We start from the raw sequence: 15682 nt of genomic DNA, 5'->3' as shown, positions 1-15682 counted from the left end.
TGGTATGGAAATGGGATACAGCGTCTGTTTGCCACTGATGTTCAGGTGCATGTGGCTGTATTATATTCATAGAGAGGTCATGTGAAAACGCAAATGCCTCGTGCCAAATTAGATCGTGCACCCTCTGTGTCTTGTTTCTCCTCTGTCCACCTTCTGTGTCAGTGCCCCATGGGTTGAGAACCCAAGGAGAAATGAGGCAGTCATGAGCGCTAAAGAACCCGGTACACTACAGTTATTTGTATCTGCAAAATGCACACACACACGCACACACACACGCACGCACGCACGCACACACACACACATACGCACACATAAACTCAGCAAGGACACAGCAGGACTCTGTTTGTGTGTCTGTGTGATCGAGAGAGAGAGATTTGCCCTCCTACTCATCCTTCTGTCACAGAGTGGTGTCGCACTAAATGTCCTCCCTCTTACAATACAGTCACACATCACTCACACTGTCCTGCTCGAATCCCCCCCCCCACTGAGAGGACAAATCCTCTTTCTCCCCTTTGTGCAACACACGCACACGCACGCATATACACACACACACACACACACACACACACACACACACACACCTGTCCCTCCTCTCACCTCCATACATCTCCTCTCTGCTGTCTCTCCCCTTCTGTTCTCTCTCTTTCCAGCTCAGCAGCTCTCACATTCCTCTCGCTTCTACTTTGCTTCTCTTCCTCTTCATTAATCTGTTCTTTCGCTCTCCACGCTGTGATTTGCAGGTTTAGGAAACAAGTTATATGTGTGAATCTCAGTGTGTTTATATATGGGTTTATGTATGCATTGGGAAGGGGGTCTTGCTTCAGCAGCTATAATAGCCCTTTTCTAAGGTACAAGCTGTTGATGTTTGAAACACACAAACACACAGACAGACAGACAGACAGACAGACAGACAGACACACACACACACACACACACACACACGTACATAAATACCAACAAACCTCGGCAGTGAAGTGGAGAGTAGAAAGAGCTGACCCCTGTTTGAAAGCTAAAAACAGAATCAGCTCTTTTCCATTTTACGGCTTTTACTTCCTTCCTTCCCTTGAAAGATCACAGCGGTGTGTGTGTGTGTGTGTTCATGTGTTTAAAACTGCTAACTCATTCCCTCTATAAGCCGAGCTCTGTCCTTCAGCAATTGAAAATAAATCTCTCGCCACTACGAGTAAGAAACTTTCGATTATGATTAAAATATTGTTGTCAAATATGTGCTTTCTTGTATGTTTGTGTGTTTGTTTTTGTACCTAATATGATGCCGTTGGGGTTTGTGGGTGGCTGCCAAACCACCCTAACTGATGACAATCGAACTTCTGGAAACACCATCCTGACAGGGGGCCCAGGGACTGGAGAGAAAATTAGAGAAGGGAGTTGGCAGAGAATGAAACTATAATAATATATACAAAGAGAAACGAGGACAAACAAACTCACTTCAATACTGTAATGAGAAAGAGAATGTCTCAACATCAGGCACTTACATTCTAATACATTAGTATGACGAGACCAAGGCTCATGTGCATCTGCTCCGCACGCACGCACGCACGCACGCACGCACGCACGCACGCACAGTGAGTGTCTTATACATTCTTAAGAGGCACTTCTAAAAGACACAAAATAGAAAATGTAATTTTCTCTCAACCTCACACCGACTCTGCCTTTGTTCCTGATAAAAAGCACGTGTTCCACACCACCAAATACATGTCAACTTGAATTTATGTGTGTACATGTGTGTATGTACAGTACGTGTATGTGTGTGACGGACAGACAGGAAGGAGCTTCATTATACATTGCCAGGAATTGACTTCCCTGTTCTTGTTTCATCCTGAAATGAGAAAAACTTTTCAAACGTGACACTGTTTGATAAAAGAGGAGTGTGTATGAGTGTGTGCATATGAGTCTCTCCGTTTGTGCATGCGTGTGCGTGTGTGTGTGTGTGTGAGTGCGCGCCAGTGTCCCTGCGTGCTTGTATTTTTATTATTCTGAAAGACCAGACCGGGTTGCTGGCATCCTGAAAAGTCTGCCATGGTTAACACATCTCTGCATCTGAAGAGATCTGCACACATCGGCAAACACTAACACAAATACACTCACACACATACACAATTCAGTGTATTCCGTGTTTAGACTGTGGAGGGTTGTCTGATGGGTGAGCTGAACCCAGTGGATGATCAGTGAAGTGGGGGGAAGATGGGCTGATGGCTGCGTTGACAGCCGAAGGTGTAAAGAGGTGAAAAGCAGCCACAGAGGTGAGAAGAAGGCAAAAGTGTTGAACAAACTGCTCGACAGAAAGGTCAGTGATCACACCGAGACACACGCACACAGATCCTACCATCTTCTTTGGTCCGGAGCAGTATGGGGTTGCTCAGAGGGCCGTCACCCATCCGCGTGTACGCCAGCACCTGCAGCACGTACACTGTGTATTTTTGGAGAACCCTGAGGAGCAGCGACATATTCCCCTCTCCTTCTGCCACCTGAACACTGGGAGGACCTTCTGAGTCCTTCTCACTGTACAACACCTGAGCACAGACACACACACACACACACTAAGTCACACACAAATTCACATACACAATCACAAATATATATAAGAAGTGAACAAATATGTGATTCTACAGTCCTCTCTGCCAGCTCTGAAAGAATTGCTTATGTTTTTTTCCCCTTTATTTACAGTAACTTTGGCTTTTTAGGATTAAACTGGTTTTATTTTATATTTTGTTCCTGTCAACAAATCCAATTAAAAAAAACCCCAGAACCAGCAGTGAGTTAGTCTCTCAGTATTTTATGTCTTCTGCCTGTAGCACTCATCTCCAGGCCTGTTCATTTCCAGCCAAGATGTAAATCTTTAGAGCTTATATAATACTAACAACGGCCTGCAGGACTGCTTGTATGTGAAAGGGCTCGCTCATAGTGATGAACCCACTGATTTTAGCTCCGCTTTCCCCCTACTCTATGGAACTAACAACTTTCAGCTCAGTGTTTTGGTTTTCTGGCTTTCAGGATTAACCGTTCTGGTTCACTCTCACTGCTTTTATAGTGTGGCTATTGGCCACAACAAGCAGCTGTTTTTAGTGACAAAGTTTTAAAGCCTGCTGTTAGCAACTACCTGGTGAACAAAGTGGAGCATTTAGCAGCAAAAGAGTCAGATATTTCCCTCAGGATTTGCTGGAGACCGAAACAGAGCTGAAAGGAGAGTTATTAATGGACTTACATTCCCCAGAAGGCCAGAAACATGACTACAAATGAATATGAATGTTGCTGCTGCTGCTGATATTTGCCAACAAGAACAAGAAAGCAATATTGCAAAAACACAGACAATAGCTACGTTTCCTCTCTTTATTTTATAATCAAACAAAGAAGTGGAGAACATTATAATAAACCCCTGGAGGGTGTGCGTGGGAGCCCGGAAAAAGCAGTTGGAACTACACTGAGTGTTAAAGAACGGGTGTGACTGCCAGTAAGTGGTGCACTCAGGCAAAAATGAGTGCACCTTTCAATCTGCAGGCCGGCAGCAGCTCACTGTAGGCAGCAGTGGAGTGGATTTTACCGTGAAAGTCGTCTAGCTGTCTGTTAAAAATAGACTGCAACTGATTGAAAGACTTTTTAAATTAAAACCTTTATTTGAATATTGGCTGAGTTTCGTTCAGTTTATTTCAATAGTTTTGATTACTATCTAATGTACAGCAGTAATGGCGGTTTTTATACTTCTGCCTACAGCCTATATTGGTCTTTGTCTGTTTGTGCCCATCGTTTTGTACCAGTACATGTGTGACAGGCGTTACAGTGCAAAATGTTTTGCAGCCATGAGCAGCTCCTCCATTTCCTTCCTAATACACTTGACCACTGTATTATGGGACAACAGTACACACCAACAGCACACTCGGAAATGAAGTTTTTTAGTTATCTTTGGCTGAAACAAACACTAGAACTGATTCTGCAATTAAAATGACACCAGTGCCCACATCTAAAAAAAGAAATCAGCAATCAACACACACCGTACTTTCATTGGCAACAGGATACGATTTGAATGTGTGTCAAGAACTGTTGTTTCTTGTTCAAGAAGTCCCTGTCCCGCGTGAAACCGTTTTGAAGGAAAAAGTCAGTTCTTAAGTGTCTAAAAACAGAAATAGTCATTAGGAGTGCATGGCAGGAGGCTGGAGAACAATTCAGCATCTAATAGGGGATGGAAGGAGTTGAAGAGCTGCTGTTGGCAGCCACTTCCCATCTATTAACATGGTAGGCATGCTGCTCAGCATGAGCCTCAGGAGGGCACCAAGAAACACACAGATGGGGAGTGTGATGTGCTTTGGGCATGGTGGATGATATGACCTGAATTTTGCACATTTTTAAAATACTGGATGGTTCTGGTGTATATCGCACAGCCACAGCCTGTTTTCTTCTGTAGATATATGTATTTAGAACACAACCATGTCCACGGAAATTGAGGATAAATCCTTTCCTTTTTAAAGCTTTGTTCTGCTATGTTTTGTTTGGGTGGCGATTAAGAGCTGTACTCTTTGGCATTTTTATATTAGAAAAAATATTTTGCATGTTCGCTTTATTAAAGCTTCCTTTCTGTTGGGGGGTGCTACATACTGTATGTGCCACTAGACAAGAAAAGCAATACTGCAAAAATACAGACAACGGGTACGTGTCTTCTTTTTATTTTAAAATCTAACAAGGAAGGGAGAACATTATAATAAACCCCTGGAGGATGTGCGTGGGAGCCTGAGTGTAAAAAAAAGGGGCGTGACTGCCAGTAAGTGGTGCACTCAGGAATCAACAGTACTTTTACTGCTTTTTTTTTTAGAAGCCGCACATCACAGTATGCCAACGACGTCACCATCGAGGGTTGCAGCGAGACGTCTCCAACTTGGTGTAGAAATACAAGCAGAGGATGAGCTCTAATTTGGCAGATGCGAATAGATTGTAGACTATTGTTGCTGATGCACTAACGCAGAATCTCCAAAGCATATTCAAATCATGAATGTGTACTCAACACATTATCTTATGATGCCCAAACTAAAGTTTACTTTTTAAATTTTAAAAGCTCTTTCTAAAATCAACAGGCTTTATGGATTATTCTCAATTTTTCATAAATGTTTAATCCAGCCATTGTTTGTGCTACAACTAAATATAAGCTGTTTTATGAAGGGGTATTAAACATTAAGCCCCCCACCCACTCCCCCTCAACTCCCCTATACCACGCAAACTGTAGCTGGATGCTTTTAAAGGCAGAACAAAGTGGAGCAGTTACAGGATATTACATCATATTCATCTTATATCAGACTTTTGTGTTCATGCCAGTGTGCATCTGTCTGTGTGAGAGTGTGTGAAAGTGTTGGAGGAGGTGATAATGGGCTGACGGGGTAAAGTGAAAATGCCAGGATGGGATAGAGTGTGTTTGTGTGTATATGTCTGAGTGTTTTGTACACCTTATATCCAAGTATGACTCCATTCTTCTGAGCCTGAGGGAGAGCGGACCAAGTGAGTAGGATCTGGGTGGAACTCACTGCCTCAGCAGTCACGTTCATCGGAGATCCAGATGGAACTAGGGGAACGAATGAACACACACACACACACACACACACACACACACACACACACACACACACACACACACAGCTTGGTGCTACTTCACTCTCTAAACCAATCTTCGATTTTATCTCAATCATCTCCCCGTCCCCCTCCCTCTCTCCGTCACTCCTCTCTGGAATAGAGGGAGCGTGTAGAGGGCAGACAGAGGTGTGCTCCGTTGGACCCTTACAAACAAGAAACAGGAGTGAATGAGTTCTGTGTTTTTACCAGATTCAGCAGTGCTTGCAGCAACAGTGTTGCTCCACGGTCCAGGTCCTATGGAGTTGAAGGCCTGTATCTGAACGTGGTATTGGGTCCAGGGATTCAGGCCCTCTACTGTGGCCTCACCGGCCCCCACTGCTCCCTCCATATCCTCGGTCCTGTCCTCTCCTTGCCCGTCTGTCCTCCACACACGCAGCCGGTAGCCCACGGTCTCTGGGCTGCTGTTGTACTCGGACTCAGTAAGAGGCTAGAGAGTGACCAAGAGTGAGAGGTGGGAGAAAAAAGAAGAAATTAGAAAAATGTGTTTTGCTGTTTATCCTTCTTGTTTGACACGTACACATGTGACACAACGATACAGTTCTTTAACTTTGCAATATGTCGTTATGGCCATACTTTATAGACAAACAGTGTATTATTACAGCTATATATATATATATATATATTCATACTGTATATGAAGTGTTTACTTTTACATGTTTAAAAAATCTAACAGTTTAAAAACTTTGAAACTCTCTATGCTATTTCAGGATAATTACCAATGCAGTTTTTTTTTTATATTGTGCAGTTTATCCCACAATATCTTAATAAATGAGGGTCAGTGTGCCAATCCTGAACTGCAAGTATCTTATAATGTGTCAGCACTTGGCCACCCTGTGCCGCACTGAAATTAATTAATTTTGACTCTGATTAATGGAAGACGAACTATCCATATAGAGGAAGAGGTGAAGGAAAGATTGAACAGGAAGGAAATTTTGGTAAAATTGTGATTAATAAAATGATGATAATAAAACACACAAAAGCTTGAACGCTGTATGAAACAATATGACACAGTTCCTCATAACTAACACGGAGTGGCACCATCAGTGTATTTATTATTATTATGTAGAGGAATGTATTTATTTGGTACCTATGTATTCCACTATAACATTAAATATTCATGACTAGATAAGCAACAATCACTCAAACTAATCTGCTTCATCAGGACTAAGTAGGAGTGGATTCATCAGATTTGGCAATGTAACCAAACAGCTCCACAACTGTCAGATTTTAGATTTTGAGTCTGGTGTTGCCAAACTTGGTTTTCTTGGATTGTTTTCATGGAAATATGTGACATCACCGTATCTAAATGAGCTCCACCCACTTCAAACCAGTGAGAAAAGCAAGTGCGAAAACACATAAAGAGAAATCTGTCATATGTGCAGTAGACAACACTGTTTCAACTTTAGCAGAAGACTGTGAGCTGGTGCAGGACCCCATCATTCATAATAACAAGATGATTAAGAAAACAAATTTTCGGGGGCTTTAAAATTTCAACATTTTGAACTTTAGTACCCTCCAGTGGTTGTATCAAAAAAATGATGGGTCACACACACACACACACACACACACACACACACACACACACTAACACACACACACACACTCACTCACTCACTCACTCACTCACTCACTCAAGTGAAAAAGCATTTCACGTTTCTCAAGAATATGGTTATTTATGTAACGTGTCAAACTCTAAAGTACATCCTAAAAACTTTTAACTGTTTTCTTCCCTTTGACATCGCATCTCCTGATCCTTCTCTGTACCACCAGCTTTCTCCTGTCTAACTCACCCGCTGTCATCCTTTCTATCTTGCTTCCACTCTCATTTCCTGTCACCCTTCCTCCTTCTACTGTCTATACTTTTTCTCTCTCACCTCATCTTTTGTTCTCTTCCTGTGACCCACCATGTCATAATGCATTACAGCCACAACCACCTAAATTCAGTGCCATACAACCATGTTAGCAGAAAGTTCGGTTTGCTCACAGTGTAAAATTCCACTGAAAATCTCACCAACAATGTACAGTGGTTGCTCTGTGCTGCGCAACAGATAAGGAAGTAAGACACCCAGTCATTTTAAATACCCCAGTGATTTAGCTCAGCTTAGCATTTAGGAGCCATAATACAGAATGTCACATTAGCTTTATTACCCTTAATATGCAGCTTAGAATAATAGCCTTAGCTAAAACCATTGTGATGGTTCCACTACAGCAGAAAACCTAGCGTAGCTCAGACTGGGCGCTAAAATGCAGGTAAAATCCCATTAGCATGCCGTACAGGTAGCCCATAGCGCCTCAGTGTCTGTGTCTGATTTGACAGGCTCTTTTTCTCATTCCAGCTCTTAAATGGAAAATACTCTGCCCTCCATTTATGTTATAATAGAAGAGGGGAAGGGGGAGTAAAAGAGAGAGGGAGAAAAAGAGAGAGGGACGAAGGGCAGGAACAAGAGCAAAAGAGAAAAGACAGTAAGGAGAAAATTATATTGCAGTTTATGCTGCTAGCGGTCCACATGGTAAATGGGAAATGTGACAGATTAGTTTTAGCACTGATAACCAAGAGAGGCACTGATTATAGGCTGTCAGCCACTCAACCTGTTCAGTCCTGCTGCTGGTGAGCACACATGCACGTGCATATGCACAAGGGGAGAAAATACACAGAGATGCGGAGCAAAGAAACAAAGAAAAATCCCTGTCTGTCCAATTAGCACTGTTTAAATGAGTGTAAATGGGCGGAGTGAAGTTTTACTGTTTCACAGTTAAATTTGTATCTGTGTGTGTGCGTGCGTTTGTGTGTGTGCGTGCGTGTGTGCGTGCGTGTGTGTGAGAGTGTGTGTGTGTGGAGTGTGTGTGTGTGCGTGTTTGTGTGTGAGCGTGTGTGTGTTTGTGTGTGCGTGTGTGTGTGTGTGTGTGTGTGTGTGTGTGCGTGTGTGTTTGTGTGTGTGTGTGCGTGTGTGTGTGTGTTGTGTGTTGTGTGTGTGTGTGAGTGTGTGCGTGTGTGTGTGTGTTTCAGTACCTTCCAGCTGAAGCGCAGGCTGGTCTGTGTAGCAGACAGCAGGGTGAGGTTGGAGGGGTGTGTGTCAGGGGCTGCCTGTAAGGTTTGAATCAGCCTGGAGGGGGCGCTCATGGGACTGGACCCGACAATGTTCACCTGACGCATCCTGAACCTGGAGAGGAGAGAAAACCAAGTTAAAGTCCAACAGTTCCACCACTTAGAACAGTTGTATAATGTTTATTGTGGCTCTGGAGGGAGCTCCAAAGTCTGAAAATAACCACTTTGATGATCTCATTGTGATTCATCAGGCTTGAAGAGAACTCATTTTTAACTGGAAGAGGAGTTTAAAAGATACCAGTTCACCAGGTAGGATGACAAACATGATCATAATATAAATTAGCAAGTAAAGCTATAGCACATATGTAAATTAAAAAGGACACACAAAATCTGGTTCATGTCAAAACACAACTTTGGCTGATTGACACTGTGATGTTTAGCAGACGTTGGGTATTGACTGTGACTAGAATATCAGTATTTTCTATGACAAGATGGCGTTGGCACAAGGTGAATAATGGGTTTCTAATATTTTCACTTGATTACACAGTGTTACTGTAGAAACGGTGGAATAAAACCTAAGCAATGGAGTTCATCAGTTCACACTTCATCAGAATACCCTTTGTGATTTACTGGGTGGACTGTTTGCTGTTACATTTGCTTATCATAAAGATATTGTAGCGATCGAACGGGAATGGGTGAGAGGTCAACAAGACAAGACTTCACATTGAGAGTGAAGAAAAACAATTTTTCGGACCAACTGTGTTTGCTCCTAGTAGGAGCATTTGTGATATTGTTTCACACCAAAAAGTATTTTACTCAGTAGGATCCTTCAGGTAGAACTCTCCACAAGAGGATTTCTGTAAAGGCCACTGACGTAAAGTAGTGTTGAATTGTCTGAGGATTCCAGACTTTTGTCAGAAAAAAGGAATATAACTATTCAGACCTGTTGACACAAATAAACAGCCATGAAAAGAGCCTATGTTACTTTTGTTACTTCTAAATGCATCCAAGCTCTAGTGTGGGTGTGAGTGACAAAATGCGTGAGCGTGCAGAGTGAGAGACTACATCTATGAGCTCTCCTCCCTGTATTGGGAGATAGAGAGCAGGGTGTAAAGAGGGACTTAAAGCGGGGGATAAGAAACACAGACAAGTGCATCACTTCATCTAATGTCCCAATGGTGTCGCCTGTGACAACATAATCCCTGTGAGTGTACAATGTGTGCACACACACCGCAATCCCATTACAGATGAAGATGGAGATACGAGGAGCGAGAGGCAGAGATAGACAGATAGACTGATAAATACAGCAGATAGACAGACAGATAGAAAGAGAATGAGATGGAGAGAATGAGGAGGAAGCTGCTCAGAATGGCGATAGATCAGGTTTACAAACTGCAGGCTCCCCATGGCCCTTGAGTAGGGATTACAGACACCCCTCTCTCCTCCTCTATTTCCTATTCTCATTGTCTCTGTTATCCCTTTGTCTCTCCTCCTCTTTAATGCTCTCTGCTGCCCATCCTGCTTTCTCATCACCCTTCTTCTCTCCCCCTGCCCTCACCCCGCTCCTCCCCTCTCCTTCCCTTTAGCTAGTTGCGGGAGGGTAATAAGGATCTGCATGCAGCAGCTGTGAAGGTGCTGACAAACAGAAAAGTCTCAGATGGAACTGTCTCTCTGCGTGTCTGTGTGATTTATCTGACTTCACCTGATTCTAGCAATACTGCAGAAACTGGCGGAGAGTAAGATGTGTGTGAATGAGTTTGTGTGTCTGTGTGCATTTTTGAGCACTTGACTCTGCTCTTGTGTATGCAGCGTGTGCTTGCTGCTCACCTGTACTGAGTGAACGGAGTGAGGTCGGGGATCTCCAGCGTGTCTGCATCTGGCTGATTGTCTTTCTGGTAGACAACTCTCCAAGCCTCCTCCTTTCCACGTTCCTTTACTATCTGTTAAGGAGGGATATCGTATTCTGTGTGAGAAAATTGTTTACCTCTAACTGTGTTTCAGGATTAGCAGGCACTAACACACGCACCTGTCCTTCCACAATCCATCGAGATATTGCCGTCTTCCCGTCAGGACCAGGGCGGAACCGAAGTGTTGCTGTCCGAGGGCTGATGTTGGAGATGACTAAGTTAGATGGTGCTCCAGGAAGTTCTAAAGACAGAAAACAAATAATACTGCTTTACTCAAAGATACAAAACGAAACTTTGCCGGTGCATCTAACACCGGCAGGTCACCATCATATCTTATGAGTATTCTTTCAGGTATATGAAATATTTATCGACCAAAATCTTTGGGACTGTTGCTTGCAATAATGTTATTAATGAAAAGAAAAACCTGCATTATTGATGCTTCATAAGTAAGTTACAAATTCTTTGAAAGAAAAAAACACTCTTGCTGCAGCACCAGCAAGCAGAGGCTTTTATTTATAAAGGTGTTTTTTTTCATGCAGAAAAGAACAGAAGCATCACAGTGTGGTGATTTATTTCAAGAGGATGGATCAAAAGAAATGAACAAAACAAATAATACTTTAATAAAGAGACTTTTCTATGAATGGATAAAAATATGTACAATGCCCAACCTGACAAAATTATTGTCAGAAGTGTTACATGGCTCATAATATACTTACAACAACACTAATATCAGGCCAACAATGACTTCAATACATAAAAAGGCTTTAAGAAGTGAGCGAGCCAAGACATTGTGTCCATGTGTCCATGCTTGGCTATAAATGCTTGTCTATAAAAATAGTGAAATAAAACACTGGTCACAGAACTTTTTAAAAATTTTTACTTAAGTGCACGCACTGCATGTCTCTCTCTGTCAGAGCAATTTATTTCATATTTCAGAGGTCGACAATAGAATACAGAGAGATAAATCTGCACACCAGTGGAGGCGAGAGGTGAATTAAATGCACAGTTCACTAAAGTCCATTTAAGGCCTATAAATGTCTGAGTAGACTGCAAGTCTCATAAATTATGTTGGACCCATTCTTATTCTAACATTGTTCCATCTCTATGGGAAATATGAGTGACAGGAAACGGGCAATGTTGCTGACCAGTTGTGGCAGCCTGAATATCACAACCAAGAGAAGCTGGAAATTTGAGGATTTGGTTTGGGAACTTTCAGTTTCTTTCCTACCACAAAGAAATCTATGATTAAAATGTCGAACCAGCACCTTTTAAAAAAAACATTTTGTAAAGATAACTTGGCGAATGGTACACCCTTTGGAAATTAAAATGAGAAAAGGAAAGGAAGTAGAAGAAAAAATAATTGGAAGTCAACTAATTCATCTTACAGAATGCTGAAAAGTGTCTGATAATAGCATCACTGCTGTTGCCCAACTTTCTTTGTTTCTTGCCATGTGCTGCCTATTTTGTGCAGGTGCTTCCGGCACATTCAAACTGAAAGCTGCACTGAGTTTGGTCAACAACAAGCAACTATTATTATTTTCCCATGGCAGAGAGTTGTTTTTTGTTTTTTTTGTTAACTCGCGATAAATCACAGAGGAATAATATCTGTTGTATGCACACTTCAACCAGAATTAAATTTTCCAATGAAAGATTTACAACTCCAACTCTGAACTGCCACACACAATTCATAGCTGGCTCTGAATAGACTTCTTCACTGACAGCTGTTGAATTGAATTGGCGCTGGTCTGGCAGGGCGCACATGTGACAACTGCTCTGAAGATGCAGACTGAAATCCTGTTTTGTTTTTTGATATTTTTAATCAAGTCCCATCAAATTAAATATATGACAGGTTGTTTCTGTTAATGAAATTTACATAATCAAATATTCGTCACAATCCACTTTGCTCTAAATTGTCTCACTCAATCACAACAAGACCAAGCACTTCAGACCCACTTTTCAACCACTTCTCTTCACTGTGTTTGGTTAATACTTGGTATCTCTGCATGGTGTAAGAGCTCTGGTGTGATCTGCTGTAATCCATCCAGCTCTGCTGCAGCATCACAAGCTACATATTTGCTGAAAGTGGCAGAAAACAGATCTGTAAAGCCCATGTGTTAAATCAAACACCGTGTGTTGTAACACATCAGTAGACCAGGGCACATCAGACAGATTTTTGTTGAATATCTGAGTGGATTTTTATTGTAACAGGACTATATAACATGACTGGGTCCAGCCATTATGGAAACAAGGCAATATTTATTCTGGATCCAGCGAAGTACATGTGCGCAACAAAAGACAAATTATAGCTATCAGTACCATTGCTCTGTAAGTGCATGCAGCAAACTTGTAAGGGTTATAATGTGGAAATGTTGATATCAGCTGCCTTGCTCAGATGAATGACAAAATTCTCTCAACTCCATGAATACATGAATAAATAAACAAGACAAGAATCTATGCTCGGTGGATCTCTCTCGTTCCCTCTCTCTCCCACTCTCTCTGCTCATTCTTTAGTTCTTTTTCCTAATCTTCAGTCCTCCATCTTTCCTTCAGTCTTTTGCTTTCATGAATTAATGAATAACCTCTGAATCTAAAAACTCTGTCTGTATCCATCTTGCCTTCACTTTTTCTGCTTTTATTCATAAATTAGTAATCAGAAAATGTTAGGACAAAAATCCTGCTGGATGAGGCAGGTTTTTCTTCCATTCTCCTCCACTTCCTCTCTGCCTCTCAGTCCATTTCTGGGAGACTTTGGTGTTCTGTTCTTCAGAGATTGCATATTTTTGTGTTCCCTGTTCTTCCCTCATTATGTTTCTCTATCTGTTCTCCCTCCTTCACTACTGTTCTTTGAATGTCTCTTGCCCTCTCTCTTTCTCTCATCGCTGCATTCCCCCACTCTGCCATTTGCAGTTAATCAGCACTAATAATGATTGCAACTTGGCCTTAGTCCAGTCATACAAACTCATCAAGTCATCATGCACACACAAGCATGGTGTGCACATGGTATATACACACACAGACAAATAAACTGCACACTAAAGCGCAGTAAGCACTAAGATGCTGTAAATGACTAACTCTTGTGTGTGGCTGTGTATGTGTGTGTTGGTTGTGGGGGTGATGATTCATGGATGCACAGTAACAGCCACTTATCAGCCTGAGGAAAGACAATGGCATCGTAAGAGCTCATCAGTCATATTTACTCTGCTACAGACACACACGTACACACAAGTGAAAATCTTTTTTTTTTTTTTTTTTAACGTCACTGTCACCAGCTCCTCTGTATGTGTGTTGGTGCTTGCTTGTGTGTACTTATTGTACCTGGTGGGACCCCAGTGGAGATGGTGGAGGATGTGACCACGCCCCGTCCTGCAGCGGTGAGCGCCGCCACCTTTAGTGTGTACACAGTGGTGGAGGTGAGGCCGGTCAGCTGGTACTGCAGGGTGGAGTTGGACAGAGAACGTTCCTCACGACTCGCCTCTACGTCAGACACTTCCCACCACAACACATAGCCTGCGGGGAGCAGCGCACACACTGGGTTAACAAATGTGCATATAGACATGAGCAGACATGTATACACACACACACATACACAAACACACATGTAAAAGTACACACTCTTACCAATAATGAGGGGTACAGAGCCAAAAAGAAGGGAGAGGGTGCGGGAGGGGTAACTACAGTCAAAATCCCTGTCCGTCCCTTTGCATCTTCATAGTCATGCATCACACTCCAGTACCTTCAAACATGTGTGTGTGTGTGTGTGTGTGTGTGTGTGTGTGTGTGTGTGTGTTTGTGACCACTTGTGTGTAAAGCCCTGGAGAGAGTGAATGGTCCCTCATCTGTCTCCCTGCTTACCAGGTGCCGGATGAAAAGCAGGTTGAGGAGAAAGGAGTAAATGTGCAAGGTGACCTTGATTGAATAACCATTCTTCCACTCCTGAGAGTGCGAGCTGACTGTGAAGCCACTGCAGCTTTATGCTGTTAGACTGTGATCTGGTTGTGTAGGTGCCTCATGAACATGTTGCAGCCATGTCAACACACAGACACACACTCATACACACTCACATACGCCAATGTAGGTTAATCGCTTAATTCACAGCAGCTTGTCGTGCTCACCAACAGCATTTTGTAACAGAGCCATGGAGGAGCTCAGGCAATATGAATTGGGGGAGGAAGGGGAGGAGTGGGGGAGGATGAGGAGGAGGGGGTGGTGGTGGTGGTGGTGGGGTGCCTTGAGCTCTGTGATGCACCACAGAAACAACGCCCAGAGTGTTGGGACGCATGGGATGAGGGCATGTTGGAGATAATGTGAGAAGGCAAGCTGCAGAGAAAAGGGATTAGCTGATGATGAATCAGTTGTACACAAACACAGTGTAAGAGACATGGGGACGTCTGTGGAAGCCAGACAGGAAAATGAGTGACTAACTGGAGAATACTGAAGAAACTGTGGGAGTTTTATGGTTCCTCCCTCACTGCTGTTTGCCTCAAGGGGATGCTTTCACTTTTTTTTTTACTTTAATTAGTCACTCTTCACTCTATATTTGTCCACCTGAGAAGAATACATTTTAATTGGAAACAGAGGGTATATTATCTCTATTCATTGTGTGCTTTACTTTCAGGCAAGAACACGCTAAGTCAACCTAATTTAAGATGCTCTCATCACAGCTCTTAATGGGACTGAAAATAACACTGAAGAGCAGAAGTCTCTTGATCATGGAGGGAAGATGGAGGCGGTGGAGGAAATCAGTGGCTGTTTATAGTTTTGGGAAACTCTTGTAGTTATATTGTCAAGCTGTAATGTTTTTACCAGTAATGATGCCATTCCTGTCTTCAGGCTCTGCCCAGCTGACTCTGAGCGATGTATCCAAGATTTCAGTGAAGCTCAGGTGACGAACGGGCCCAGGTGCTGAAAGAGAGAGAGAAAAAAAACATACATACATCAGATAATATTGGTTGTATTTTGACTATTTCAACCTTCAGTAGCAATTAAAGCGCGTGGGAAGTGTTCTTCTGTTTTGAAACAGTAATCTTCCTTAAAAAAAACACACTCTTCTTGTCTATGCAGCCTTTACACACCACCTGCTAATCACATCTGCACTGAC

General features: G+C 42.6%; 1 protein-coding gene across 2 annotated transcripts in view; it reads right to left on the bottom strand.

Moving 5' to 3' along the window:
• Positions 1 to 15682, bottom strand: part of LOC130166540 (protein sidekick-1-like) — a 223130-nt gene that overhangs the window by 28862 nt on the left and 178586 nt on the right. For both annotated transcript variants that reach the window (XM_056372217.1, XM_056372218.1), the window contains 9 exons: positions 15388 to 15486; positions 13900 to 14091; positions 10704 to 10825; positions 10505 to 10617; positions 8642 to 8792; positions 5818 to 6058; positions 5448 to 5563; positions 2345 to 2531; positions 1263 to 1361 (listed from right to left, as the gene is read on the bottom strand). In XM_056372217.1, the coding sequence (XP_056228192.1) occupies positions 1263 to 1361; positions 2345 to 2531; positions 5448 to 5563; positions 5818 to 6058; positions 8642 to 8792; positions 10505 to 10617; positions 10704 to 10825; positions 13900 to 14091; positions 15388 to 15486 (1320 nt within the window). The remainder of the gene's footprint in view (positions 1 to 1262; positions 1362 to 2344; positions 2532 to 5447; positions 5564 to 5817; positions 6059 to 8641; positions 8793 to 10504; positions 10618 to 10703; positions 10826 to 13899; positions 14092 to 15387; positions 15487 to 15682) is intronic.

Source organism: Seriola aureovittata, chromosome 3 (assembly GCF_021018895.1).
Source record: "Seriola aureovittata isolate HTS-2021-v1 ecotype China chromosome 3, ASM2101889v1, whole genome shotgun sequence".
Classification (NCBI taxonomy): Eukaryota; Metazoa; Chordata; class Actinopteri; order Carangiformes; family Carangidae; genus Seriola; species Seriola aureovittata.
This window is presented reverse-complemented; position numbering and strand designations above follow the sequence as displayed.